The sequence below is a fragment of the Aquarana catesbeiana genome, linkage group LG13 (assembly GCF_042186555.1).
Source record: "Aquarana catesbeiana isolate 2022-GZ linkage group LG13, ASM4218655v1, whole genome shotgun sequence".
NCBI lineage: Eukaryota > Metazoa > Chordata > Amphibia > Anura > Ranidae > Aquarana > Aquarana catesbeiana.
In genome coordinates, this window is record NC_133336.1 from 191094962 (window position 1) to 191119076 (window position 24115).

General features: G+C 52.0%; 1 protein-coding gene across 1 annotated transcript; it reads right to left on the reverse strand.

Annotated features, from left to right (window-relative positions):
- Positions 1–1579: 1579 nt before the first annotated feature.
- MRPL24 (mitochondrial ribosomal protein L24) lies at positions 1580–22262 on the reverse strand. The gene is made up of 6 exons (XM_073609413.1): positions 22127–22262; positions 17356–17543; positions 14353–14448; positions 13537–13640; positions 9043–9173; positions 1580–4232 (listed from the first exon to the last, which is right to left on the reverse strand). Exons 2-6 carry the CDS (start codon positions 17539–17541, stop codon positions 4096–4098), a joined length of 654 nt encoding a protein of 217 aa, XP_073465514.1. The 5' UTR covers positions 17542–17543; positions 22127–22262; the 3' UTR covers positions 1580–4095.
- Between the last annotated feature and the right edge of the window lie 1853 nt (positions 22263–24115).

Consider the following 24115-nt stretch of genomic DNA (forward strand, 5'->3'; position numbering starts at 1 on the left):
TTCTTTAGCAAGGCAGTGGTCATCTTGGAGGTGTTTGGGGTCGTTATCATGTTGGAATACTGCCCTGCAGCCCAGTCTCCGAAGGGATGGGCTCATGCTCTGCTTCAGTATGTCACAGTACACGTTTGCATTCATGGTTCCCTCAATGAACTGTAGCTCCCCAGTGCCAGCAGCACTCATGCAGCCCCAGATCATGACACTCCCACCACCAAGCTTGACTGTAGACAAGACACACTTGTCTTTGTACTCCTCACCTGGTTGCCGCCACACACGCTTGACACCATCTGAACCAAATAAGTTTATCTTGGTCTCATCAGACCACAGGACATGATTCCAGTAATCCATGTCCTTAGTCTGCTTGTCTTCAGGAAACTGCAGGCTTTCTTGTGCATCATCTTTAGAAGAGGCTTCCTTCTGGGACAACAGCCATGCAGACCAATTTGATGCAGTGTGCGGCGTATGGTCTGACCCCCCACCTCTTCAACCCCCCACCCCTTCAACCTCTGCAGCAATGCTGGCAGCACTCATACATCTATTTCCCAAAGACAACCTCTGGATATGACGCTGAGCACATGCACTCAACTTCTTTGGTCGATCATGGCAAGGCCTGTTCTGAGTGGAACCTGTCCTGTTAAAACTACTGTATGGTCTTTGTCACCATGCTGCAGCTCAGTTTCAGGGTCTTGGCAATCTTCTTATAGCCTAGACCAGTCATGGCGAACCTTGGCACTCCTGATGATTTGGAACTACATTTCCCATGATGCTCATGCACTCTGTAGTGTAGTTGAGCATCATGGGAAATGTAGTTCCAAAACATCTGGAGTGCCAAGGTTCACCATCACTGGCCTAGACCATCTTTATGTAGAGCAACAATTCTTTTTCTTCAGATCCTCAGAGAGTTCTTTGCCATGAGGTGCCATGTTGAATTTCCAGTGACCAGTATGAGAAAGTGAGAGTGATAACGCCAAATTTAACACACCTGCTCCCCATTCATACCTGAGACCTTGTAACACTAACGAGTCACATGACACCAGGAAGGAAAAATAGCTAATTGGGCCCAATTTGGACATTTTCACTTAGGGGTGTACTCACTTTTGTTGCCAGCGGTTTAGACATTAATGGCTGTGTGTTGAGTTATTTTGAGGGGACAGCAAATTTACACTGTTATACAAGCTGTACACTCACTACTTTACATTGTAGACAAGTGTCATTTCTTCAGTGTTGTCACATGAAAAGATAAAATATTTACAAAAATGTGAGGGGTGTACTCACTTTTGGGAGATACTGTATGCGCCCATGGCAACACAAACCACTGCAGCCCAAGCAGAAGGAACACCTGGATCCTGGCGTAGACAAGAAGAGGAGCTAAAGGCACCTATAGGGAAGGATGTGCAGGCCATCCACCCAAATGATAGCCAAATAGCTTTGCATTGCTGCTAATTATTTTGACCCCGGCCACACACACACACACGCTCCTACCTGGAAGTAAAGGAAAACATGACCTGGTGGTCCAAGCTGAGGACAGGAGCTGAGAAGCCCCGCTGCCGGCATGAAGAAAAGAAAGACAAAATTCTCCCAATGTAATTGCAAAATATTTTTTTTTTGTATTGTGGTTATAAAAAATAAATAAAGGTTTATCACACAATGGCTGCCATTTGTTGGACATGTTACACTATGTAACCAATAATTAGGAGAGCACAGTCACCCTTCCAAATATATATTAACAATGCAGACAGATTTTTCTTGGAAGCAACCTTCAAAATTCTTCATCTGATCTATAAAAAAGTCTTAAAACAGGGTTAGCATTTAAAGAGGAACTGCAGTCTGCTCACATCATTTGTAATAAAAACATCTTTGCCATTCTGAAGCTTCCCTCCAACCACTTTGCATATTATTTTATATACAGAGCCTTGCAAAAGTATTCACCCCCCCGTGGCATTTTTCGTGTTTTGTTGCCTCACAACCTGGAATTAACATAGATTGTTTGAGGATTTGCGTCATTTAATTTACAGAACATGCCCACAACTTTTTTTTTTATTGTGAAGCAAATAAATAGGACAAAATAAAAGGAAAAAAAAAGTCAAGGTGCACAACTATTCACCCCCTAAAGTCAATACTTTGTAGAGCCACCTTATGCGGCTATCACAGCTCCAAGCCGCTTTGGATAAGTCTCTATGAGCTTGCCACATCTTACCACTGGGATTTTTGCCCATTGCCCCTTGCAAAACTGCTCCAGCTCCTTCAAGTTGGATGGTTTGCGCTTGTGAACAGCAATCTTTAAGTCTGACCACAGATTTTCTATTGGATTGAGGTCTGGGCTTTGACTAGGCCATTCCAACACATTTACATGTTTCCCCTTAAACCACTCAAGTGTTGCTTTAGCAGTGTGTTTGGGGTCATTGTCCTGCTGGAAGGTGAACCTCCGCCCTAGCCTCAAATCACACACAGAGTTGTACAGGTTTTGCTCAAGAATATCCCTGTATTTAGCACCATCCATCTTTCCCTCAACTCTGACCAGTTTCCCAGTTCCGTCTGCTGAAGAACATCCCCACAGCATGATGCTGCCACCACCATGTTTGACTGTGGGGATGGTGTTCTTTGGGTGATGTGATGTGTTGGGTTTGTCCCAGACATAGCGTTTTCTTTGATGGCCAAAAAGTTCAATTTTAGTCTCATCAGACCAGAGCACCTTCCTCCATACATTTTGGGAGTCTCCCACATGCCTTTTCGCAAACTCAAAACGTGCCATTTTGTTTTTTGCTGAAAGTAATGGCTTTTTTCTGGCCACTCTGCCATAAAGCCCAGCTCTATGGAGCGTACGGCTTATTGTCCTCCTATGTACAGATACTCCAGTCTCTGCTGTGGAACTCTGCAGCTCCTCCAGGGTTACCTTAGGTCTCTCTGCTGCCCCTCTGATTAATTCCCTCCTTGCCCGGTCCGTGAGTTTTGGTGTGCGGCCTTCTCTTGGCAGGTTTGCTGTTGTGCCATGTTCTTTCCATTTGGTTATGATAGATTTGATGGTGCTCCTAGGGATCATCAAAGATTTGGATATTTTTTTTGTAACCTAACCCTGACTTGTACTTCTCAGCAACATTGTCCCTTACTTGTTTGTAGAGTTCCTTGGTCTTCATGGCAGTGTTTGGTTAGTGGTGCCTCTTGCTTAGGTGTTGCAGCCTCTGGGGCCTTTCAAAAAGGTGTGTATATGTAATGACAGATCATGTGACACTTAGATTGCACACAGGTGGACATCAAATTTACTAATTATGTGACTTCTGAAGGTAATTGGTTGCACCAGAGCTTTTTATGGGCCTCATAACAAAGGGGGTGAATACAGACACACATGCCAATTATCAGTTTTTTATTTCTGAAAAATAGTTTTAGGTGTATATTTTTCTAATTTTACTTCACCAACTTAGACTATTGTGTTCTGATCCATCACATATAATTCAGATTAAAAAAACATTGAACTAAAGCAGGGGTCTCAAACTGGCTGCCCTCCAGCTGTTGTGAAACTACAAGTCCCATCATGCCTCTGCCTGTGGGAGTCAGGCTTGTAACTGTCAGCCTTGCAATTTCACAACAGCCGGAGGGCCACCACTTTGAGACCCCTGAACTAGAAGCTGCAATGTAACAAAATAGGTAAAAAGCCAAGGGGGGTGAATACTTTTGAAAGGCACTGTGATTCTGTACTTGCCAAATATTCTGCAGAAATCTCCCTCCACTGAGTCTGGCTGCATCCATTTTAACTGTGGGCAGCTGAAGCTGCTGCCTGTTCACTTCCTGGATTTACAGAGACACACCTCCAGCTCTGCAGCCCTGACTGGCCCTCTTATGACTCATCCTCCCTCCCTGGCAAACTCTCACGGGAGTGCGAGAGAGAGAGAGCTGTGTATGATGTCATAGGCCTAGGCATTTTACCAGACAAGAAACAGGAAGTGGGCTGTATAAGGTATTTACTGGCAGAAAAAAAAAATGTTTTACTATCCAAAGTTAAAACAACAAAAGCAGAAGATTTAATAGATGAAAAGTTGAAAAAAAAATGACTGAAGTTCCACTTTAAGTCCAAAGTAAGTGACAAAACGTTGTCCATGTACATTAATACCAGAAGGATTTCCTTTGCTTTCTGGTCTCTATAATGCCCATTTTCGCCATAATCTCCTCCTGAAAGGTTTTCAGTGATGGGACGTAGGTCTTCTCCAAAGCGTCCTCCACGGAGGTGTCTTTGGGGCCATCTAGACAAAACCAGAAAGAAAAAAAAAAAAATATGGTGATGGGGAGACATCTTGTGGAAAAAGAGCGGTAGTGCAGCCTCTTGTGGTGCACTGGTACAATGGTACAATGGAGACCTCTAGTGAAGAGATAGGGGAAGTTCAGGTAAGCAAGTATAAAGCACAGGGAAAGAAGGAACGACTGTGCAGATGAGGTATTCATCATCTCTAACGCAGAAGCTTATAAATATCCAATGAACATAACTAAACTCTACTGATGTAAAACCAATAGTACATAGTGATTTGAAAGCACTGTTATTGCTATGCAGAGTACCTGATATGGCTTAACCACTTCAATACCGGGCGCTTTCACCCCCTTCCTGCCCAGACAAATTTTCCAGCTTTCAGTGCTGTCGCAGGTTAAATGACAATTGCGCGGTCATGCAACACTGTACTCATAAGAAATTTTTTTTTTTTTTTTTTTTTTTTTTTTTTACGCAAATAGACCCTTTCTTTTGGTGGTATTTCATCACCACTGCATTTTTTAATTTTTTACTATAGAAAAAAGCCCAAAAATAAAAAAAGAAAATGCATTTTTCTTTGTTTCTGCTATAACATTTTGCAAATAAATAATCTTTCGTCATAAATTTAAGCCAAAATATATTTCGCTACATTTCTTTGGTGAAAATAACCCAAATCAGTGTATATTATTTGGTCTGTAGGAAAAAACTATGGGATATATCTGAAGATTGATGTACTGGTGGCCTATTTCATTTCTGGTGGCCCTAAAATGTCAGGACAGTACAGATATCCCCCAAATGAGCCTTTCTTTTTTTTTTAGAAAAGTAGACAGTCCAAGGTATTTAGAAAGATGAAGTTGCAATTTTTTAATCGCAGTTTTTTTTAGGAAAAATGAAGACATCTTTTTATACTGTCACCAGTACAGCGTCATCATATAACTGGTGGTGATCAGAGACACTATTCCAATTTTTGATATTTAAAAAAAAAAAAAAAAAAAAAAAAGGAAGAAGAAGGCTAGAGAATAATATATATATATTAAAATAATAAATCCTGATCCCTTCCCTAGAGTAGTACAATATATACATTTTCATTATTAGTAAAATATATAACAATTTTTTTTTTTAACACACCAAGACCAAGACAAGAGCTATACTGTGTTACTATAGTAACATTGTACTACTCTAGGGAAGCGATCAGGATTTATTTTTTTTTACACATTAGGATTGCTTATACCAGCGATTTTCATTTTTACTGAATGAAATTGATTCAGTGTGTATTGTTGTGATTAGCCCTGTCAGTACCATGTGATCATTTTGACCAATCACAGCTAGCAACACAATTGTACACATTGAATGGCATAAAAAGGAAGCCATCCATTGTGTACATGTGATCTGCTGTGATTAGTTCTGGGCTTCAGCAAAATGGCAGCTTCCAGCAAGAAGAAACCGGAGCAATGCTGGAGGCAATTTACAGAACACTCATTTTGGTAGTATAATTAACGTGGAATGTATGTCCCTTGCTAAAGAACATTTTTTTTATCAAAGTTGTTATGGGTAAAGTTCTGCTATAAGCTGGAGGTACGAGCAGATCCCTCTCTAGGTAACTGCACTTTAGATCTGCAGCAGTGTGCTTTATGACAGGTTCTCTTTAAAGTGTATCCAACCAAGAACAGAAATGTAATCAGTTGCAACTTGACAGTTCTTCGACGTGGTGTTTTTTTTTTTTCAGGTTGTTTTATATTTTCACCTGGTGATCCTGCCATTAACAAGCTTCCTGCCCTGGGGTGACAACATTTACTAATCATATAGAGGAGGAACGTTGGTATTGTAGGCTACTTGCCCTTAATTTGGAGTACAGGACCCCCCCCCCCACATCCTTATCTCCAAAAACCCAGTGGGATGTGTTCGGTAGAGCAGGGGTCTCCAACTCCTGGGCCGCTGACTGGTGCCGGTCCATGGCGTGCTGGGAGCCAGGCTGTGCAGTGGGGGATTGGCAGCGGAAGCCGGAACAACCTGCACTGCCACCCTCTGACCACCAGAGGGCGCCCGCTCCCCTTCTCCTAGCATTCTCTGGTCAGAGAGGGAGGAAGGGGGGGGTAGAAAAGAAGAGAAGGGGAAGGAAAAGAGGGAGGAGAAGGACAAGGGGAAGGAAGGAAAAGAGGGAGGAGAAGGACAAGGGGAAGGAAGGACAAGGGGAAGGAGAAGGACAAGGGGAAGGAAGGACAAGGGGAAGGAAGGACAAGGGGAAGGAAGGACAAGGGGAAGGAAGGACAAGGGGAAGGAAGGACAAGGGGAAGGAAGGACAAGGGGAAGGAAGGACAAGGGGAAGGAAGGACAAGGGGAAGGAAGGGAGGAAGGAAGGACAAGGGGAAGGAAGGGAGGAAGGAAGGACAAGGGGAAGGAAGGGAGGAAGGAAGGACAAGGGGAAGGAAGGGAGGAAGGAAGGACAAGGGGAAGGAAGGGAGGAAGGAAGGACAAGGGGAAGGAAGGGAGGAAGGAAGGACAAGGGGAAGGAAGGGAGGAAGGAAGGACAAGGGGAAGGAAGGGAGGAAGGAAGGGCAAGGGGAAGGAAGGGAGGAAGGAAGGGCAAGGGGAAGGAAGGGAGGAAGGAAGGGCAAGGGGAAGGAAGGGAGGAAGGAAGGGCAAGGGGAAGGAAGGGAGGAAGGAAGGGCAAGGGGAAGGAAGGGAGGAAGGAAGGGCAAGGGGAAGGAAGGGAGGAAGGAAGGGCAAGGGGAAGGAAGGGAGGAAGGAAGGACAAGGGGAAGGAAGGGAGGAAGGAAGGACAAGGGGAAGGAAGGGAGGAAGGAAGGACAAGGGGAAGGAAGGGAGGAAGGAAGGACAAGGGGAAGGAAGGGAGGAAGGAAGGACAAGGGGAAGGGGAAGGAAGGACAAGGGGAAGGGGAAGGAAGGGAGGACAAGGGGAAGGAAGGGAGGACAAGGGGAAGGAAGGGAGGACAAGGGGAAGGAAGGGAGGACAAGGGGAAGGAAGGGAGGACAAGGGGAAGGAAGGGAGGACAAGGGGAAGGAAGGGAGGACAAGGGGAAGGAAGGGAGGACAAGGGGAAGGAAGGGAGGACAAGGGGAAGGAAGGGAGGACAAGGGGAAGGAAGGGAGGACAAGGGGAAGGAAGGGAGGACAAGGGGAAGGAAGGGAGGACAAGGACGGACAAGGGGAAGGAAGGACGGACAAGGGGAAGGAAGGACGGACAAGGGGAAGGAAGGACGGACAAGGGGAAGGAAGGACGGACAAGGGGAAGGAAGGACGGACAAGGGGAAGGAAGGACGGACAAGGGGAAGGAAGGACGGACGGACAAGGGGAAGGAAGGACGGACGGACAAGGGGAAGGAAGGACGGACGGACAAGGGGAAGGAAGGACGGACAAGGGGAAGGAAGGACGGACAAGGGGAAGGAAGGACAAGGGGAAGGAAGGACAAGGGGAAGGAAGGGAGAAGGAAGGGAGGAAGGAAGGACAAGGGGAAGGAAGGGAGGAAGGACAAGGGGAAGGAAGGGAGGAAGGAAGGACAAGGGGAAGGAAGGGAGGAAGGAAGGACAAGGGGAAGGAAGGGAGGAAGGAAGGACAAGGGGAAGGAAGGGAGGACAAGGGGAAGGAAGGAAGGACAAGGGGAAGGAAGGAAGGACAAGGGGAAGGAAGGAAGGACAAGGGGAAGGAAGGAAGGACAAGGGGAAGGAAGGAAGGACAAGGGGAAGGAAGGAAGGAGAAGGGGGGCAGGGGAAGAAAGGGAGAGAGGAGAAGGGGAAAGAGGGAGGGAAGGAGAAGGGGAAAGAGGGAGGGAAGGGAGGGAAGGAAGGGAGGGAAGGAAGGGAGGGAAGGAAGGGAGGGAAGGGAGGAGAAGGAGGGAGGGAAGGGAAGAGGGCTGGGCACAGGATCTAAAAGCACTGGTGAGACCCAGGCTGCACCACCAGGTGACATCAGACGCCGCTTCGGTCCACGTGTGGTCCAGCCCTCCTTCCAGTTTCCAGCCTAAACACTGAGCTGATGATCGCCGCCTGCAAGGAGACCAGGCAGTACGAACCCAGCAAGCACAGAGACTCAACTTCAGAGGACTTCTTGATGTGCCTCACCTCACTTACCTAGAGGTAAGTGCTTATATAGATTGTTTAAAATACACGTCATACCAGTTTTACTTCAGCGGCGCCTCTACTTCTTTATGTACCTGGAGATCTGCTTCCCTCAAGAGGCTTGCCCTAAGTCATGAACTGTTTATCATTACCACTGGATCCCCATCTGTTGTCTTATCTAGAGACTTCTTCCCACTATTCTCCACCAACCAGAGGCCTTCTATAGACCACCAGCCTCTGGATTAATGATCACCCCCTTTTAATATCAATGATATGAACATACCCCCCCTCCTGTCCCACCCACTGCTGCACCAGGCCGCAACCACCACACAATACAAACAACCACCAACCCCCCGCACCACCCCCCCGGGTCCGTGGAGGGATTGACTTTCCAGCAGCGGGTCCCAGGTTGCTGTAGCACAGGATGGAACTCGCTGGGTATTTTTGACATTTATATAACAAACATAGAAAATCAGGTGTTCTGGCCTAAGCTTACAACACTCCTCTTATATACAGTAAAGCGGGTGAGCATAGTGACCCTAGAACAGAAGTGTGTTACTGGCAGGATCACCAGGTGAAAAATGAAGAAAAAAAATAATTAAAACATGAAGCCACCATATCAAAAGGACATATCTAAGCTGCAAGATTTGATATTTTTGGTTCTTGGGATTAGCTACACTATCACCCGCCTTTGGATACACTCCGCTTCCTCTATACAGACACACATGGGCCTCACCTTTCCACTGCTCTGGGATAATTCCGTCGCGTCTTTGGAATACGGGACGGGGAATGATCCGGCCAGTTCTCACCGACACTCTCACCCGCTCCCCCTCCTCTGTGAACCTCCATTCTGTCTCCGTGGGTTTCCTGAAAAACAAGCTCCGGTTAGTAGGAAGCAATAATATATATCACCCCCCCCCAGATTTTTCAATCTCCTTCTCCCCCCCCCCGGGTCTTCAATCTCCCCCCTCCCCCCCCCGAGTCTTCAATCTCCTCCTCTCCCCCCCCCCTCCCCCGAGTCTTCCTCCCCCCCCCCCCCCGAGTCTTCAATCTCCTCCCCCCCCCCCCCCCCCCACACAATCGAGTTCTCAATTTCGCCCCCCCACCATTGAGTCCTCAATCTTCCCACCCCCCTTTTCGTTAACCACTTGCCTGATGGGCACTCTTACCCCTTCCTGCCCAGACACATTTTCAGCGTTCTTACATTTCGAATGACAATTAAGCGGTCATGCAACACTGTACCCATATGAATTTTTATCACATTTTTCACACAAATAGAGCTTTCTTTTGGTGGCATTTAAGCATCACTGGGTTTTTATTGTTTGCTAAACAAACGAAAAAAAGGACCAAACATTTAGGAAAAAACAAATGTTTTTCTTCGCATAAAATTTTGTAAATAAGTAATTTTGCACTGATGAGGCTCCATTGATGGGCGCTGATATGCACTGATGATCAGTGTGAACAATGCAGTCACTGTACCCTGTCAGACTTGCCGGTTATCAGCTCTCCTTTCCTCAGATGGCTTGTGAGGAAAGGAATGCCGATAACTGGCAAGTCTGTTTACATGTGATCTGCTGTGATTGGACACCGCTGATCACATGGTAAAGGGCTGCTGTGATTGGCCCTTTACCACGATCTGTGATCAGCTGGGGGCACCACCAGGGGGTCCACTGACAACTTCCCAGAACTGGAGAGCCGTGTAATAGACATCTTTCAGCTATAGCGCAGGCAGCAACTGGTTAAAATGAGAGTTCTGGTGATCTTTAATCGCCCCCCGTGTGGCTTAGGTAGATCGCCGCCAACACCCCCCCCCCCCCCCCGTCTGGCTCAGGTAGAACGCCGCCAACGCCCCCCCCGTCTGGCTCAGGTAGATCGCCGACGCGCCCCCCCCCGCCTGGCTCAGGTAGATCGCCGACGCCCCCCCGCCTGGCTCAGGTAGATCGCCGACGCCCCCCCCCGCCTGGCTCAGGTAGATCGCCGACGCCCCCCCCGCCTGGCTCAGGTAGATCGCCGACGCCCCCCCCGCCTGGCTCAGGTAGATCGCCGACGCCCCCCCCCCCCGCCTGGCTCAGGTAGATCGCCGACGCCCCCCCCCCCGCCTGGCTCAGGTGGATCGCCGACGCCCCCCCCCCCCGCCTGGCTCAGGTGGATCGCCGACGCCCCCCCCCCCCCGCCTGGCTCAGGTAGATCGCCGACGCCCCCCCCCCGCCTGGCTCAGGTAGATCGCCGACGCCCCCCCCCCGCCTGGCTCAGGTAGATCGCCGACGCCCCCCCCCCCCGCCTGGCTCAGGTAGATCGCCGACGCCCCCCCCCCCGCCTGGCTCAGGTAGATCGCCGACGCCCCCCCCCCCGCCTGGCTCAGGCAGATCGCCGACGCCCCCCCCCCGCCTGGCTCAGGCAGATCGCCGACGCCCCCCCGCCTGGCTCAGGCAGATCGCCGACGCCCCCCCGCCTGGCTCAGGCAGATCGCCGACGCCCCCCCGCCTGGCTCAGGCAGATCGCCGACGCCCCCCCGCCTGGCTCAGGCAGATCGCCGACGCCCCCCCCGCCTGGCTCAGGCAGATCGCCGACGCCCCCCCCGCCTGGCTCAGGCAGATCGCCGACGCCCCCCCCGCCTGGCTCAGGCAGATCGCCGACGCCCCCCCGCCTGGCTCAGGCAGATCGCCGACGCCCCCCCCGCCTGGCTCAGGCAGATCGCCAACGCCCCCCCCCCCCCACTTGGCTCAGGTAGATCGCCAACGCCCCCCCCCGCTTGGCTCAGGTAGATCGCCAACGACCCCCTGCCTGACTCAGGTAGATCGCCAACGACCCCCTGCCTGACTCAGGTAGATCGCCAACACACCCCCCCCGCCTGGCTCAGGTAGATCGCCAACGCCCCCCATCTGGCTCAGGTACATCGCCAACCCCCCCCCCCGCTTGGCTCAGGTGGATCGCCAACGCCCCATCCGCTTGGCTCAGGTAGATCGCCAACGCCCCCCCCGCTTGGCTCAGGTAGATCGCCAACACCCCTCCGCTTGGCTCAGGTAGATCGCCAACGCCCCCCTGCCTCGCCCCCCCCCTCCCCACACCTTGCTTTAACCTGTCTGAGGACAACCTGACTCCCGGGAGATGATGTCATGCACAATATGTACCTCTACCTTCCTTCCTTTTACATTTAGCAGCTGCAATAGATTTTCAATAGAGCAATTTAAAAACATCACAGCACCCACGTCAATGGTTCCTGCAGATATTTCTGCGTTTGACATGAATTTTTGTAACGCATGTCCAAAAAAAAAAACAAAAACAGGTCAACTTAATGCTACCGACTTTACCTGAATAGTACAGATGGCAGGTCAGAGGCTGGGTTGGCCCGGCTGTGTTTTGCGTTTCTTCGGACGCACAAGGCGCGTTTGAACTGCATGCAAAGCAGAATAAATGCAACCTTTTCTTGTTAACCTCTTCCTGTCCGTGCTATTGCCGAAAGACGGCTACAGCGCGGACCTACTTTGCCGGGTGGGCATCCATAGATGTCCTCCCGTGCTCGAGCGGCCTGTGTGCCCCCTGCGCGGCGCGCTCTTTGATCAGCGAGTCTACGAGACTTGGCTGATCACACATCGATCCCGACCCCTTACCACATGATCAGCTGTCAGCCAATGACAGCTGATCATGGGATGTAAACAGAGCCGGTAATCGGCTATTTTTCACGCTGATAGCGTAAGGAGAGAAAAAAAAAAAAAAGCTGATCACTGGCGGCTGTGAGAGGGACATCAGTCCCGATCGTGGAGATCTCCTGCAGAGGCTTCTGTGCCCACCTGTGCCACCTACTAGTGCACAACAGTGCCGCCTACCAGTGCCACCCATCAGTTCCCACAGTGTCACCTATAAATGTCGCCAATCAGTGCCTCATCACCGATAAAAAAAAAAAAAAAAAAAAAAAAATTAGTTCTGGACAGCCGCACTCCAAATATGCCTTTTATTCAAAAACTACAAACAAAAAATACATGCCACAGCAGAACAAAAGAGCTAACGCATTTCACACTATATGTAGTGCTTAATCATAGCTATGATTAAGCACTACATATAGTGTGAAACGCGTTAGCTCTTTTGAAGTTTTTGAATAAAAGGCATATTCGGAGTGCGGCTGTCCAGAACTACTTTTTATCTATCTGCTGTATGCATTGCCAGCACCTGTGGCTTCCCAACTGGTGAAGAGATTTACTTTTGGTCGATCCTCCTGGAGTGGTGATACCTCCCTTCTCTAGTGCCTCATCACCAGTGCTGCCTATCAATACCACCTACCAGTGCCACCTACAAAATGTCACCAATCAGTGCCTCATCACCAATGCTGCCTATCAATACCACCTACCAGTGCCCACAGTGCCACCTACAAAATGTCACCAATCAGTGCCTCATCAGCAATGCTGCCTATCAATACCACCCACCAGTGCCCACAGTGCCACCTACAAAATGTCACCAATCAGTGCCTCATCACCAATGCTGCCTATCAATACCACCTACCAGTGCCCACAGTGCCACCTACAAAATGTCACCAATCAGTGCCTCATCACCAATGCTGCCTATCAATACCACCTACCAGTGCCCACAGTGCCACCTACAAAATGTCACCAATCAGTGCCTCATCACCAATGCTGCCTATCAATACCACCTACCAGTGCCCAGTGCCACCTACAAAATGTCACCAATCAAGTGCCTCATCACCAGTGCTGCCTATCAATACCACCCACCAGTGCCCCCCCCCATTAGTGTCGTCTTATCTGTGCTCATCAGTGCAGCCTCATCAGCGAATATCAATGAAGAAGAAAAATTACCTGCTTGCAAAATTTTATAACAAACTATGAAACAAGATTTTTTTTTGTTTTCAAAAATTTCCGTATTTTTGTTTGTTTAGCAAAAAATAAAAACCCAAGTGGTGATTAAATACCACCAAAAGAAAGCTCTATTTGTGTGAAAAAAAATGATAACAATTCCATTTGAGTACAGTGCAGCATGACCACGCAATTGTCATTCAAAGTGTGACAGATCTGAAAGCTGAAAATTGGTCTGGGCAGGAGGGGGGGGGGGGTTTAAATGCCCGGTAAGCAAGAGGTTAAATGTTGCTTTTGCCTTTGAACGCACGTGTGTGCATTCAACTAGCAAACGCAGCATTGGACAACAACGTCCATCACCATGAGCCTCGAGTCTTCTGACAACGGACTACACACAGTACGGAATGATCCCAGAGGGAACTTACTTGTCTGTGGGATCCACTAGTGACACCTGATTTAGCAGGAGAGGGGCCTCACTCGGCACATATGTCCCCTTATAGTCCCCCGACTTTCCCACATAACGGTAGTGCTGGAAAAAAAAAAAAAAAATCAAAAACAGGATTAAACTTTTTGTGTGTAAACCCTAAAAATATCTGTCGATCCTCCATTGTGATCTACAAAAACACCTAATGTAACGGAAAAGGGGAGGTGTTCTGTAGTTCTGTCCTATGGTGACAATGCTGATTCACCATAGATACAATATAGAAAGCATTGTCAACTTAGGACAGGGTGTTACTGGCAGGATCACATGTGAAAACAAAAGCCTGAAAATTAAAACTAATGCAGCCACCACATTGAAGGACTGGTAAGATGTCATAGATTAGTAATGATGCTCAGATCTGCCAAAGCTCGTTCCGTTCTGCCACATTTATGATAGTGCTGAAGCTAAGCCGGCCCCTATCACGCTATCTTTGGATTCCTATTGCTGAGCAGGGTCACCTATCGTAGTGAAAGATCAATAGGAGAAGGTGGGCTCTATATGACTGGTTGCAGCTTCTAATGCACACTGTGAGAAGCTCACAGTGTGCAGTGAAATCAGAGTAAGCCATTTCAGCAATAGAGGAGTCGGTACAACTGTACAAGACTGAAGAGAAGGCCGGAGTTCTGCTTTTAGTGTGAGCTTGTATACAGATCTGTTCTCTTGCAGGGCACAAACAAATCAGGGACTTCTTACTTCTCCGAAGGGGATGAAAGTTTTAAATGGCCAACAAATCAGATCACATCACATACTCCTTACTTACTGTGTTCAGATTTTCCACCACCACCCAGTTTCGAGCACGAATGACTTGCGTCACCTTCCCCTGCTTCCCGCTGTCCTTGCCTGCAAGGACTTCAACCTTTAAGGAAATAAGAAACCCAAAATAATGTAGACCTTTATTCAATGACAATAAAATATCTACCCAAAAGTTATTTTACATTCACATTGTGAGGTGTATGCGTCATATCTCTGAAGATTATATTTCATATACAGACCTGTACCACTAGAGGGCGCACCTGTCTACAGATACCACACAATCAACGACTGCTGTGTGAATGCTAGGCACCAGCCGCAGTGAAACGAGGCTTCTTCATTATTAAATAATAACAAAGAAATCAAATAGGAAATCTTTTTATTATTTCATTATTATTATGTTACAACCATCCAACCCACCACCACAACAACAACCACCCAGCACCACAACAACAACCACCCAGCAGCAGCACCACCCCCACCACCACCACCACAACAACAACCACCACACAACACAACAACCACCACCCAGCCCCACAACAACAACCACCCAGCAGCAGCACCACCACCACCACCACCACAACCACCCACCACCACCACCACAACAACCACCACCCAGCAGCAGCACCACAACAACCACCACCCAGCAGCAGCACCACCACCACCACCACAACAACAACCACCCAGCAGCACCACCACCACAACAACAACCACCCAGCAGCACCACAACAACAACCACCCAGCAGCAGCACCACCACCACCACCACAACAACCACCCACCACCACCACCACCACAGCAACCACCCACCACCACCACAACAACAACCACCCACCACCACCACCACCACAACAACAACCACCCAGCAGCAGCACCACAACAACAACCACCCAGCAGCAGCACCACAACAACAACCACCCAGCAGCAGCACCACAACAACAACCACCCAGCAGCAGCACCACAACAACAACCACCCAGCAGCAGCACCACCACAACAACCACCCAGCAGCAGCACCACCACAACAACCACCCAGCAGCAGCACCACCACAACAACCACCCAGCAGCAGCACCACCACAACAACCACCCAGCAGCACCACCACCACCACAACAACAACAACAACAACAACAACACCACCACAACAACCACCCAGCAGCAGCACCACCACAACAACCACCCAGCAGCACCACCACAACAACCACCCAGCAGCAGCAGCACCACCACAACAACCACCCAGCACCACCACAACAACCACCCAGCAGCAGCAGCACCACCACAACAACCACCCAGCAGCAGCAGCACCACCACAACAACCACCCAGCAGCAGCAGCACCACCACAACAACCACCCAGCAGCAGCAGCACCACCACAACAACCACCCAGCAGCAGCAGCACCACCACAACAACCACCCAGCAGCAGCAGCACCACCACAACAACCACCCAGCAGCAGCACCACCACAACAACCACCCAGCAGCAGCACCACCACAACAACCACCCAGCAGCACCACCACCACCACAACAACAACAACAACAACACCACCACAACAACCACCCAGCAGCAGCACCACCACAACAACCACCCAGCAGCACCACCACAACAACCACCCAGCACCACCACAACAACCACCCAGCACCACCACAACAACCACCCAGCAGCAGCAGCACCACCACAACAACCACCCAGCAGCAGCAGCACCACCACAACAACCACCCAGCAGCAGCAGCACCACCACAACAACCACCCAGCAGCAGCAGCACCACCACAACAACCACCCAGCAGCAGCAGCACCACCACAACAACCACCCAGCAGCAGCAGCACCACCACAACAACCACCCAGCAGCAGCAGCACCACCACAACAACCACCCAGCAGCAGCAGCACCACCACAACAACCACCCAGCAGCAGCAGCACCACCACAACAACCACCCAGCAGCAGCAGCACCACCACAACAACCACCCAGCAGCAGCACCACCACCACAACAACCACCCAGCAGCAGCACCACCACCACAACAACCACCCAGCAGCAGCACCACCACCACAACAACCACCCAGCAGCAGCACCACCACCACAACAACCACCCAGCAGCAGCACCACCACCACAACAACCACCCAGCAGCAGCACCACCACCACAACAACCACCCAGCAGCACCACCACCACAACAACCACCCAGCAGCACCACCACCACAACAACCACCCAGCAGCACCACCACCACCACAACAACCACCCAGCAGCACCACCACCACAACAACCACCCAGCAGCACCACCACCACAACAACCACCCAGCAGCACCACCACCACAACAACCACCCAGCAGCACCACCACCACAACAACCACCCAGCAGCACCACCACCACAACAACCACCCAGCAGCACCACCACAACAACCACCCAGCAGCAGCACCACCACCACAACAACCACCCAGCAGCACCACCACCACAACAACCACCCAGCAGCACCACCACCACAACAACCACCCAGCAGCACCACCACCACAACAACCACCCAGCAGCACCACCACCACAACAACCACCCAGCAGCACCACCACCACAACAACCACCCAGCAGCACCACCACAACAACCACCCAGCAGCAGCACCACCACCACAACAACCACCCAGCAGCAGCACCACCACCACAACAACCACCCAGCAGCACCACAACAACCACCCAGCAGCACCACAACAACCACCCAGCAGCACCACCACAACCACCCAGCAGCACCACCACAACCACCCAGCAGCACCACCACAACCACCCAGCAGCACCACCACAACCACCCAGCAGCACCACCACAACCACCCAGCAGCACCACCACAACAACCACCCAGCACCACCACCACAACAACCACCCAGCACCACCACCACAACAACCACCCAGCACCACCACCACAACAACCACCCAGCACCACCACAAACTTAAAAATATAGAACCCCTATGATCAGACATTGGGCCCTCTACTACCCTTTCAACAACTCGGTCCGGATCATTTCACATCTACTCACCACATCACCTCGGAAATACTTCCATTCATCTTTGCTGATGGGCTCCACAAATACTCTGGGCCTCCTCTTGCCCGGAGGGTTCCTCCTCTGAGCAGCTAAAGTAGATGGCCGGCTGGTGCCAAACCGGTACAGATGAGGTAACTTGACCACCTTGGAGGCCATCTCTACAATACCCGTGAGACGCATGTCTAGAAATAAACATTGGAAATATTTGAGTACACGTTGTATATAAAAGGTGTGAGGAAAAGTCTGATGACCATTTGAGGGACCTTTTCCTGACCCAGCAGCTCATAGAGAGTGGAGTGCATCACTAGAACTGCCCGACACGCTGCACCGTGATCACATACAAGTCATCTAGATCTTTCCTACTCAGCCTGACTGTCCCGTCCCTTTCATTCACTGGATCTCAGTTCTTTCTATCATAGAGGATCAGCATCTGATTGGGGTGTTACCTTCATGCACAGTCACCCTGCTTAGTAATGCCCACTCTTCCAGACTGGCACAGACCTATCAAGCCATGTCAATATTTGCAAATAACCTCCCACTACTTGTATCAGGGCTGAGGGCTCTTTAGAGGAGTGTAGGGGCAGGGTGCTGTGATGTTGTCAGGAAGCCATGTACAGCATTCTGCCAGCCCCTCCCACCAGCCATGATTTGCCTGCACTACATAGAGAATCACAGAGACTCGGTGATGACATCAATGGCTCTAAAATACAGACTGTAATAAAAACGGAAAGACTTTACATATATTTATATATTCCATTCATTGGCGATGTATCCTCCTACACACGCCACCCAATACTAAACAAATGCTGCTGATATTTGGCTCAGGCGTGTTCAGACCAGGATCCGAGCCTACCAGGGAGCGGTCACCTGTACGGACCAATCATCTGCAGCTGGCACATGCCATAAGAGTGTGTGTATGTGTGCTGGTGAAATGCCCCGTGCAGATGATTGGCCCGTACAGGTGACCACTTCCTGGCAGGAGAAATTCGGGATGACATGACATATGTACGAGATATTGGGATTTGAGCACAGATATATCTTATATCACTCCCACATGTGGGTTCGGATCCTGGTCTGACCACACTGAGCTTATCCCAATCCATCCCCAAAGAGGAGCCCCCCTGGGGAAAGAAGTATCCAGAAGAGGGGCCCGTGGGGGGGGGGTAGAAGGATCCAGAAGAGGGGCCCCTGGTGGGGTGGGAGGGGAAGAAGGATCCAGAAGAGGGGCCCCTGGTGGGGTGGGAGGGGAGAGGAATCCAGAAGAAGGACCCCTGGTGGGGTGGGAGGGGAGAAGGATCCAGAAGAGGGGCCCCTGGTGGGTGGGGGGTTAAAGAAGAAGAAGGATCAAGAAGAGGGACCACTGGTGGGGGGGGGGGGGGGTCAAAGAAGGATCCAGAAGAGGGGCCCCTGGTGTGTGGGGGGGGGGGGGGTTTAAAGAAGAAGAAGGATCCAGAAGAAGGACCCCTGGTGGGGGGGGGTTAAAGAAGAAGGATCCAGAAGAGGGACCCCTGGTGGGGGGGGGGGGGAGAAGGATCCAGAAGAGGGACCCCTGGTGGGGGGGGGGAGAAGGATCCAGAAGAGGGACCCCTGGTGGGGGGGGGAGAAGGATCCAGAAGAGGGACCCCTGGTGGGGGGGGGGGGGGGGGGGGGGAGAGGAATCCAGAAGAAGGACCCCTGGTGGGGTGGGAGGGGAGAAGGATCCAGAAGAGGGGCCCCTGGTGGGTGGGGGGTTAAAGAAGAAGAAGGATCAAGAAGAGGGACCACTGGTGGGGGGGGGGGGTCAAAGAAGGATCCAGAAGAGGGGCCCCTGGTGTGGGGGGGGGGGGGGGGGGGGGTTTAAAGAAGAAGAAGGATCCAGAAGAAGGACCCTGGTGGGGGGGGGGGGGGGGAGAAGGATCCAGAAGAGGGACCCCTGGTGGGGGGGGGGGGGAGAAGGATCCAGAAGAGGGACCCCTGGTAGGGGGGGGGGGGGAGAAGGATCCAGAAGAGGGACCCCTGGTGGGGGGGGGGGGGAGAAGGATCCAGAAGAGGGACCCCTGGTGGGGGGGGGGGGGGGAGAAGGATCCAGAAGAGGGACCCCTGGTGGGGGGGGGGGGGGGGGGGGGGGAGAAGGATCCAGAAGAGGGACCCCTGGTGGGGGGGGGGGGGGAGGAGAAGGATCCAGAAGAGGGACCCCTGGTGGGGGGGGGGGGGGGAGAAGGATCCAGAAGAGGGACCCCTGGTGGTGGGGGGGGGGGGGGGGGAGAAGGATCCAGAAGAGGGACCCCTGGTGGTGGGGGGGGGGGGGAGAAGGATCCAGAAGAGGGACCCCTGGTGGTGGGGGGGGGGGGGAGAAGGATCCAGAAGAGGGACCCCTGGTGGTGGGGGGGGGGGGGGGAGAAGGATCCAGAAGAGGGACCCCTGGTGGGGGGAAGGATCCAGAAGAGGGACCCCTGGTGGGGGGGGGGGGGGGGAGGATCCAGAAGAGGGACCCCTGGTGGGGGGGGGGGGGGGAAAGGATCCAGAAGAGGGACCCCTGGTGGGGGGGGGGGGGGAAAGGATCCAGAAGAGGGACCCCTGGTGGGGGGGGGGGGAGAAGGATCCAGAAGAGGGACCCCTGGTGGGGGGGGGAGAAGGATTCAGAAGAGGGACCCCTGGTGGGGGGGGGAGAAGGATCCAGAAGAGGGACCCCTGGTGGGGGGGGGGGGGGGAAGGATCCAGAAGAGGGACCCCTGGGGGGGGCGAAGGATCCAGAAGAGGGACCCCTGGGGGGGGCTGGGGGGGGAGAAGGATCCAGAAGAGGGACCCCTGGGGGGGGGGGGAGAAGGATCCAGAAGAGGGACCCCTGGTGGGGGGGGGGGAGAAGGATCCAGAAGAGGGACCCCTGGTGGGGGGGGGGGAGAAGGATCCAGAAGAGGGACCCCTGGTGGGGGGGGGGAAGGATCCAGAAGAGGGACCCCTGGTGGGGGGGGGGGGGAGAAGGATCCAGAAGAGGGACCCTGGTGGGGGGGGGGGGGGGAAGGATCCAGAAGAGGGACCCCTGGTGGGGGGGGGGGGGGGATCCAGAAGAGGGACCCCTGGTGGGGGGGGGGGGGGAGGATCCAGAAGAGGGACCCCTGGTGGGGGGGGGGAAGGATCCAGAAGAGGGACCCCTGGTGGGGGGGGGAAGGATCCAGAAGAGGGACCCCTGGTGGGGGGGGGGGGGGAAGGATCCAGAAGAGGGACCCCAGGTGGGGGGGGGGGGGGGGGGAAGGATCCAGAAGAGGGACCCCTGGTGGGGGGGGGGGGGAGAAGGATCCAGAAGAGGGACCCCTGGTGGGGGGGGGGGGGGGAAGGATCCAGAAGAGGGACCCCTGGTGGGGGGGGGGGGGGGAGAAGGATCCAGAAGAGGGATCCCTGGTGGGGGGGGGGGGGGAGAAGGATCCAGAAGAAGGACCCCTGGTTGGGGGGGGGGTTAAAGAAGAAGGATCCAGAAGAGGGGCCCCTGGTGGGGGGGGGGAGAAGGATCCAGAAGATGGACCCCTGGTGGGGGGGGGAAGGATCCAGAAGATGGACCCCTGGTGGGGGGGGGGGTTTAAAGAAGAAGGATCCAGAAGAGGGACCCCTGGTGGGGGGGGGGGGGGGAAGGATCCAGAAGATGGACCCCTGGTGGGGGGGGGTTTAAAGAAGAAGGATCCAGAAGAGGGACCCCTGGTGGGGGGGGGAGAAGGATCCAGAAGAGGGGCCCCTGGTGGGGGGGGGGGAGAAGGATCCAGAAGAGGGACCCCTGGGGGGGGGAGAAGGATCCAGAAGAGGGACCCCTGGTGGGGGGGAGGGGGAGAAGGATCCAGAAGAGGGACCCCTGGTGGGGGGGGGGGGGAAGGATCCAGAAGAGGGACCCCTGGTGGTGGGGGGGGGGGAGAAGGATCCAGAAGAGGGACCCCTGGTGGGGGGGGGGGGAGAAGGATCCAGAAGAGGGACCCCTGGTGGGGGGGGGGGGGGAGAAGGATCCAGAAGAGGGACCCCTGGTGGGGGGGGGGGGAGAAGGATCCAGAAGAGGGACCCCTGGTGGGGGGGGGGGAGAAGGATCCAGAAGAGGGACCCCTGGTGGGGGGGGGGGGGAGAAGGATCCAGAAGAGGGACCCCTGGTGGGGGGGGGGGGGGAGAAGGATCCAGAAGAGGGACCCCTGGTGGGGGGGGGGGGGGAGAAGGATCCAGAAGAGGGACCCCTGGTGGGGGGGGGGGGAGAAGGATCCAGAAGAGGGACCCCTGGGGGGGGGGGGGGAGAAGGATCCAGAAGAGGGACCCCTGGGGGGGGGGGGGGGAAGGATCCAGAAGAGGGACCCCTGGTCTGGTGGGGGGGGGGGAGAAGGATCCAGAAGAGGGACCCCTGGGGGGGGGGAGAAGGATCCAGAAGAGGGACCCCTGGGGGGGGGGGGGGGGAGGATCCAGAAGAGGGACCCCTGGTGGGGGGGGGGGGGAAGGATCCAGAAGAGGGACCCCTGGTGGGGGGGGGGGGGGGAAGGATCCAGAAGAGGGACCCCTGGTGGGGGGGGGGGGGGGAAGTATCCAGAAGAGGGGTCCCCCTGGGGAAAGAAGGACTTAGAAGAGGTTGGCCCCCCTGGGGAAGCAGGATGCAGGGGCCCCCAAGAAGAAGGATTTAGGGTGCAGAGAAGGGGTCCCCAGGAAGCATGATGGAGGGGTCAATCTGCAGACCCTCTCCCTGCACACCAGAGCACTCCATCATCTGCAGCACACAACTATCACCATCCACAGATCATCACACAGGAGGAATACACACACTCACCTCCATACAGCAATGACACCTCCCCTCCTCCACACAGGAAGCCGGAGCAACTTCACTTCCGACCTCCCTTACAGGTCCTATCACTGAGCTCACAGCTCGTCCTCTGTATGGTGCCGCACTGGATCCTGGGAGTTGTAGTTTAAGAGGTTTTTTTTTTTTTTTTTACCCTAACAAGCTTTATTGTACTCAGAATGCTAATTTGTAGTCCTGTGAGCCTCCAGGTAATTGACCAAATCTGGTCTCCAAAATATATCTTTGCAAATGATCAGCTGCTGATGTTACACATGTCTCATAACCATGCAAAATAGTTAAACCAAATTGTACACACGCTGCGCTTATCAAAATAAAATGTAAGAAATTTCCACTAAAATATTAATAAAGTGATATTGTGCTTAACATACAAAATATATACAAAATCTATTAATACTATACATTAATGTGCAATAAACTTCAATGAATGAATAAATAGGTAAAAGTGCTCCAATCAGCCTGTGTATTGCAAATATTCCACAAAGCTTGTGCAATTTTCAAACATTAATAGATCATTCAAAACAAACATCCATGCATTTCAGTGCTGCATCTATGCAATATGGTGTTAGTGCAATGTTCGAACAATAAAAAGTTAAAAAACACAAAAAACCGCATCCATGCGATTTGGTGCTGCATCCATGTGATTCTATGCAATTCAGTGCTGTAACATTGCACTAACACCATATTGCATGGATGCAGCATTGAAATGCATGGATGCAACACTAAATCGCATGGATGTTTGTTTTGAATTATCTATTAATGTTTGAAAATTGCACAAGCTTTGTGGAATATTTGCAATACACAGGCTGATTGGAGCACTTTTACCTATTTATTCATTCATTGAAGTTTATTGCACATTAATGTATAGTATTAATAGATTTTGTATTTGTGATATTATGTTAAGCACAATATCACTTTATTAATATTTTAGTGGAAATTTCTTACATTCTATTTTGATAAGCGCAGCGTGTGTACAATTTGGTTTAAGCTTTATTGTACATTCTCTGTGTGAACAATTAAGCACTGTGTTATCAGCTGTACATTCGGTCTCCTCTTGGGGGAGATGTCACGTGACGTATTCCCTGCGATAATACCGAATGTCACCCCAGCGGTGGGGATGTGTAGTAGTTGGTCGGGGACAGGGAGAGTTCACCGCTAAAGGACTGGAGTCTTTATCACATTGTGGTGTCTTTACTTACTATTGCTGTAACTTGTGAATGAGTAAACTGGGACTCTGTACTATGTACCCCTTACTCATTTATTCGAGGGAGGGCGGAAAATGTCATGGGGGCTTCCAGATCACTATAAGTCACCCCCACAACCACCAGGTGGTTAATAAGTGGAGTTCCTCTTAAAGGCCTTACCAGATCTGAAGGGTCTAGTATGGTTTTTAGGGAAGGGGCCCCCACATATTTTTTTTATGAGTGGGGGTTCCCCTCAAAAGTCATAGCAGACCTAAAGGGCATGGTTTGGCTTTTGGAGGGGGACCCTATGCCCTTTAGTACCAGACCTAAAGGACCAAGTATAATATCTCCCAATCATCCCAGATTCAGCCGGACTGACCTGAGATTTTAACTGAATCCCGGCATTCCACAAATCTGGGCTAAATCCCAGAGCCCCAGCTACACCAATTTATCTCTCCTGGCTAGTGCAGGAACCTCTACATATTGCTTGGTTGGCCGAGTCAACTCCCCGGACCTCTGGGTTGGCCAGGGGAACTCTCCACATCTCCTAATTGGATCTCTTGGTTGGCTGGGGCACCTCTCTGCATCTTTTGGTTCACCGGGGCACCACTCCGCATCTCTTGGTTGGCTGGGGATCACCCTTGCATCTCTTGGTTGGCCAGGGCACCTCCCTGCATCTCTTGGTTGTCCAGGGCACTTCCCCACATATTTTGGTTTGCTGGGGAACCACCCCGCATCTCTTGGTTGGCCGGGGCACCCCCTCACATCTCTTGGT

What these genes read in the sequence shown, in the direction of transcription:
- MRPL24 (XM_073609413.1), bottom strand. Translation starts at nt 17,541, where the DNA reads ATGCGTCTCACGGGTATTGTAGAGATGGCCTCCAAGGTGGTCAAGTTA. An exon ending in AGTATTTCCGAGGTGATGTG is followed by an intron (nt 14,449 to 17,355) that starts GTGAGTAGATGT and finishes ATTTCCTTAAAG; the next exon opens with GTTGAAGTCCTTGCAGGCAA. An exon ending in TATCCCAGAGCAGTGGAAAG is followed by an intron (nt 4,233 to 9,042) that starts GTGAGGCCCATG and finishes GGTTTTGTCTAG; the next exon opens with ATGGCCCCAAAGACACCTCC.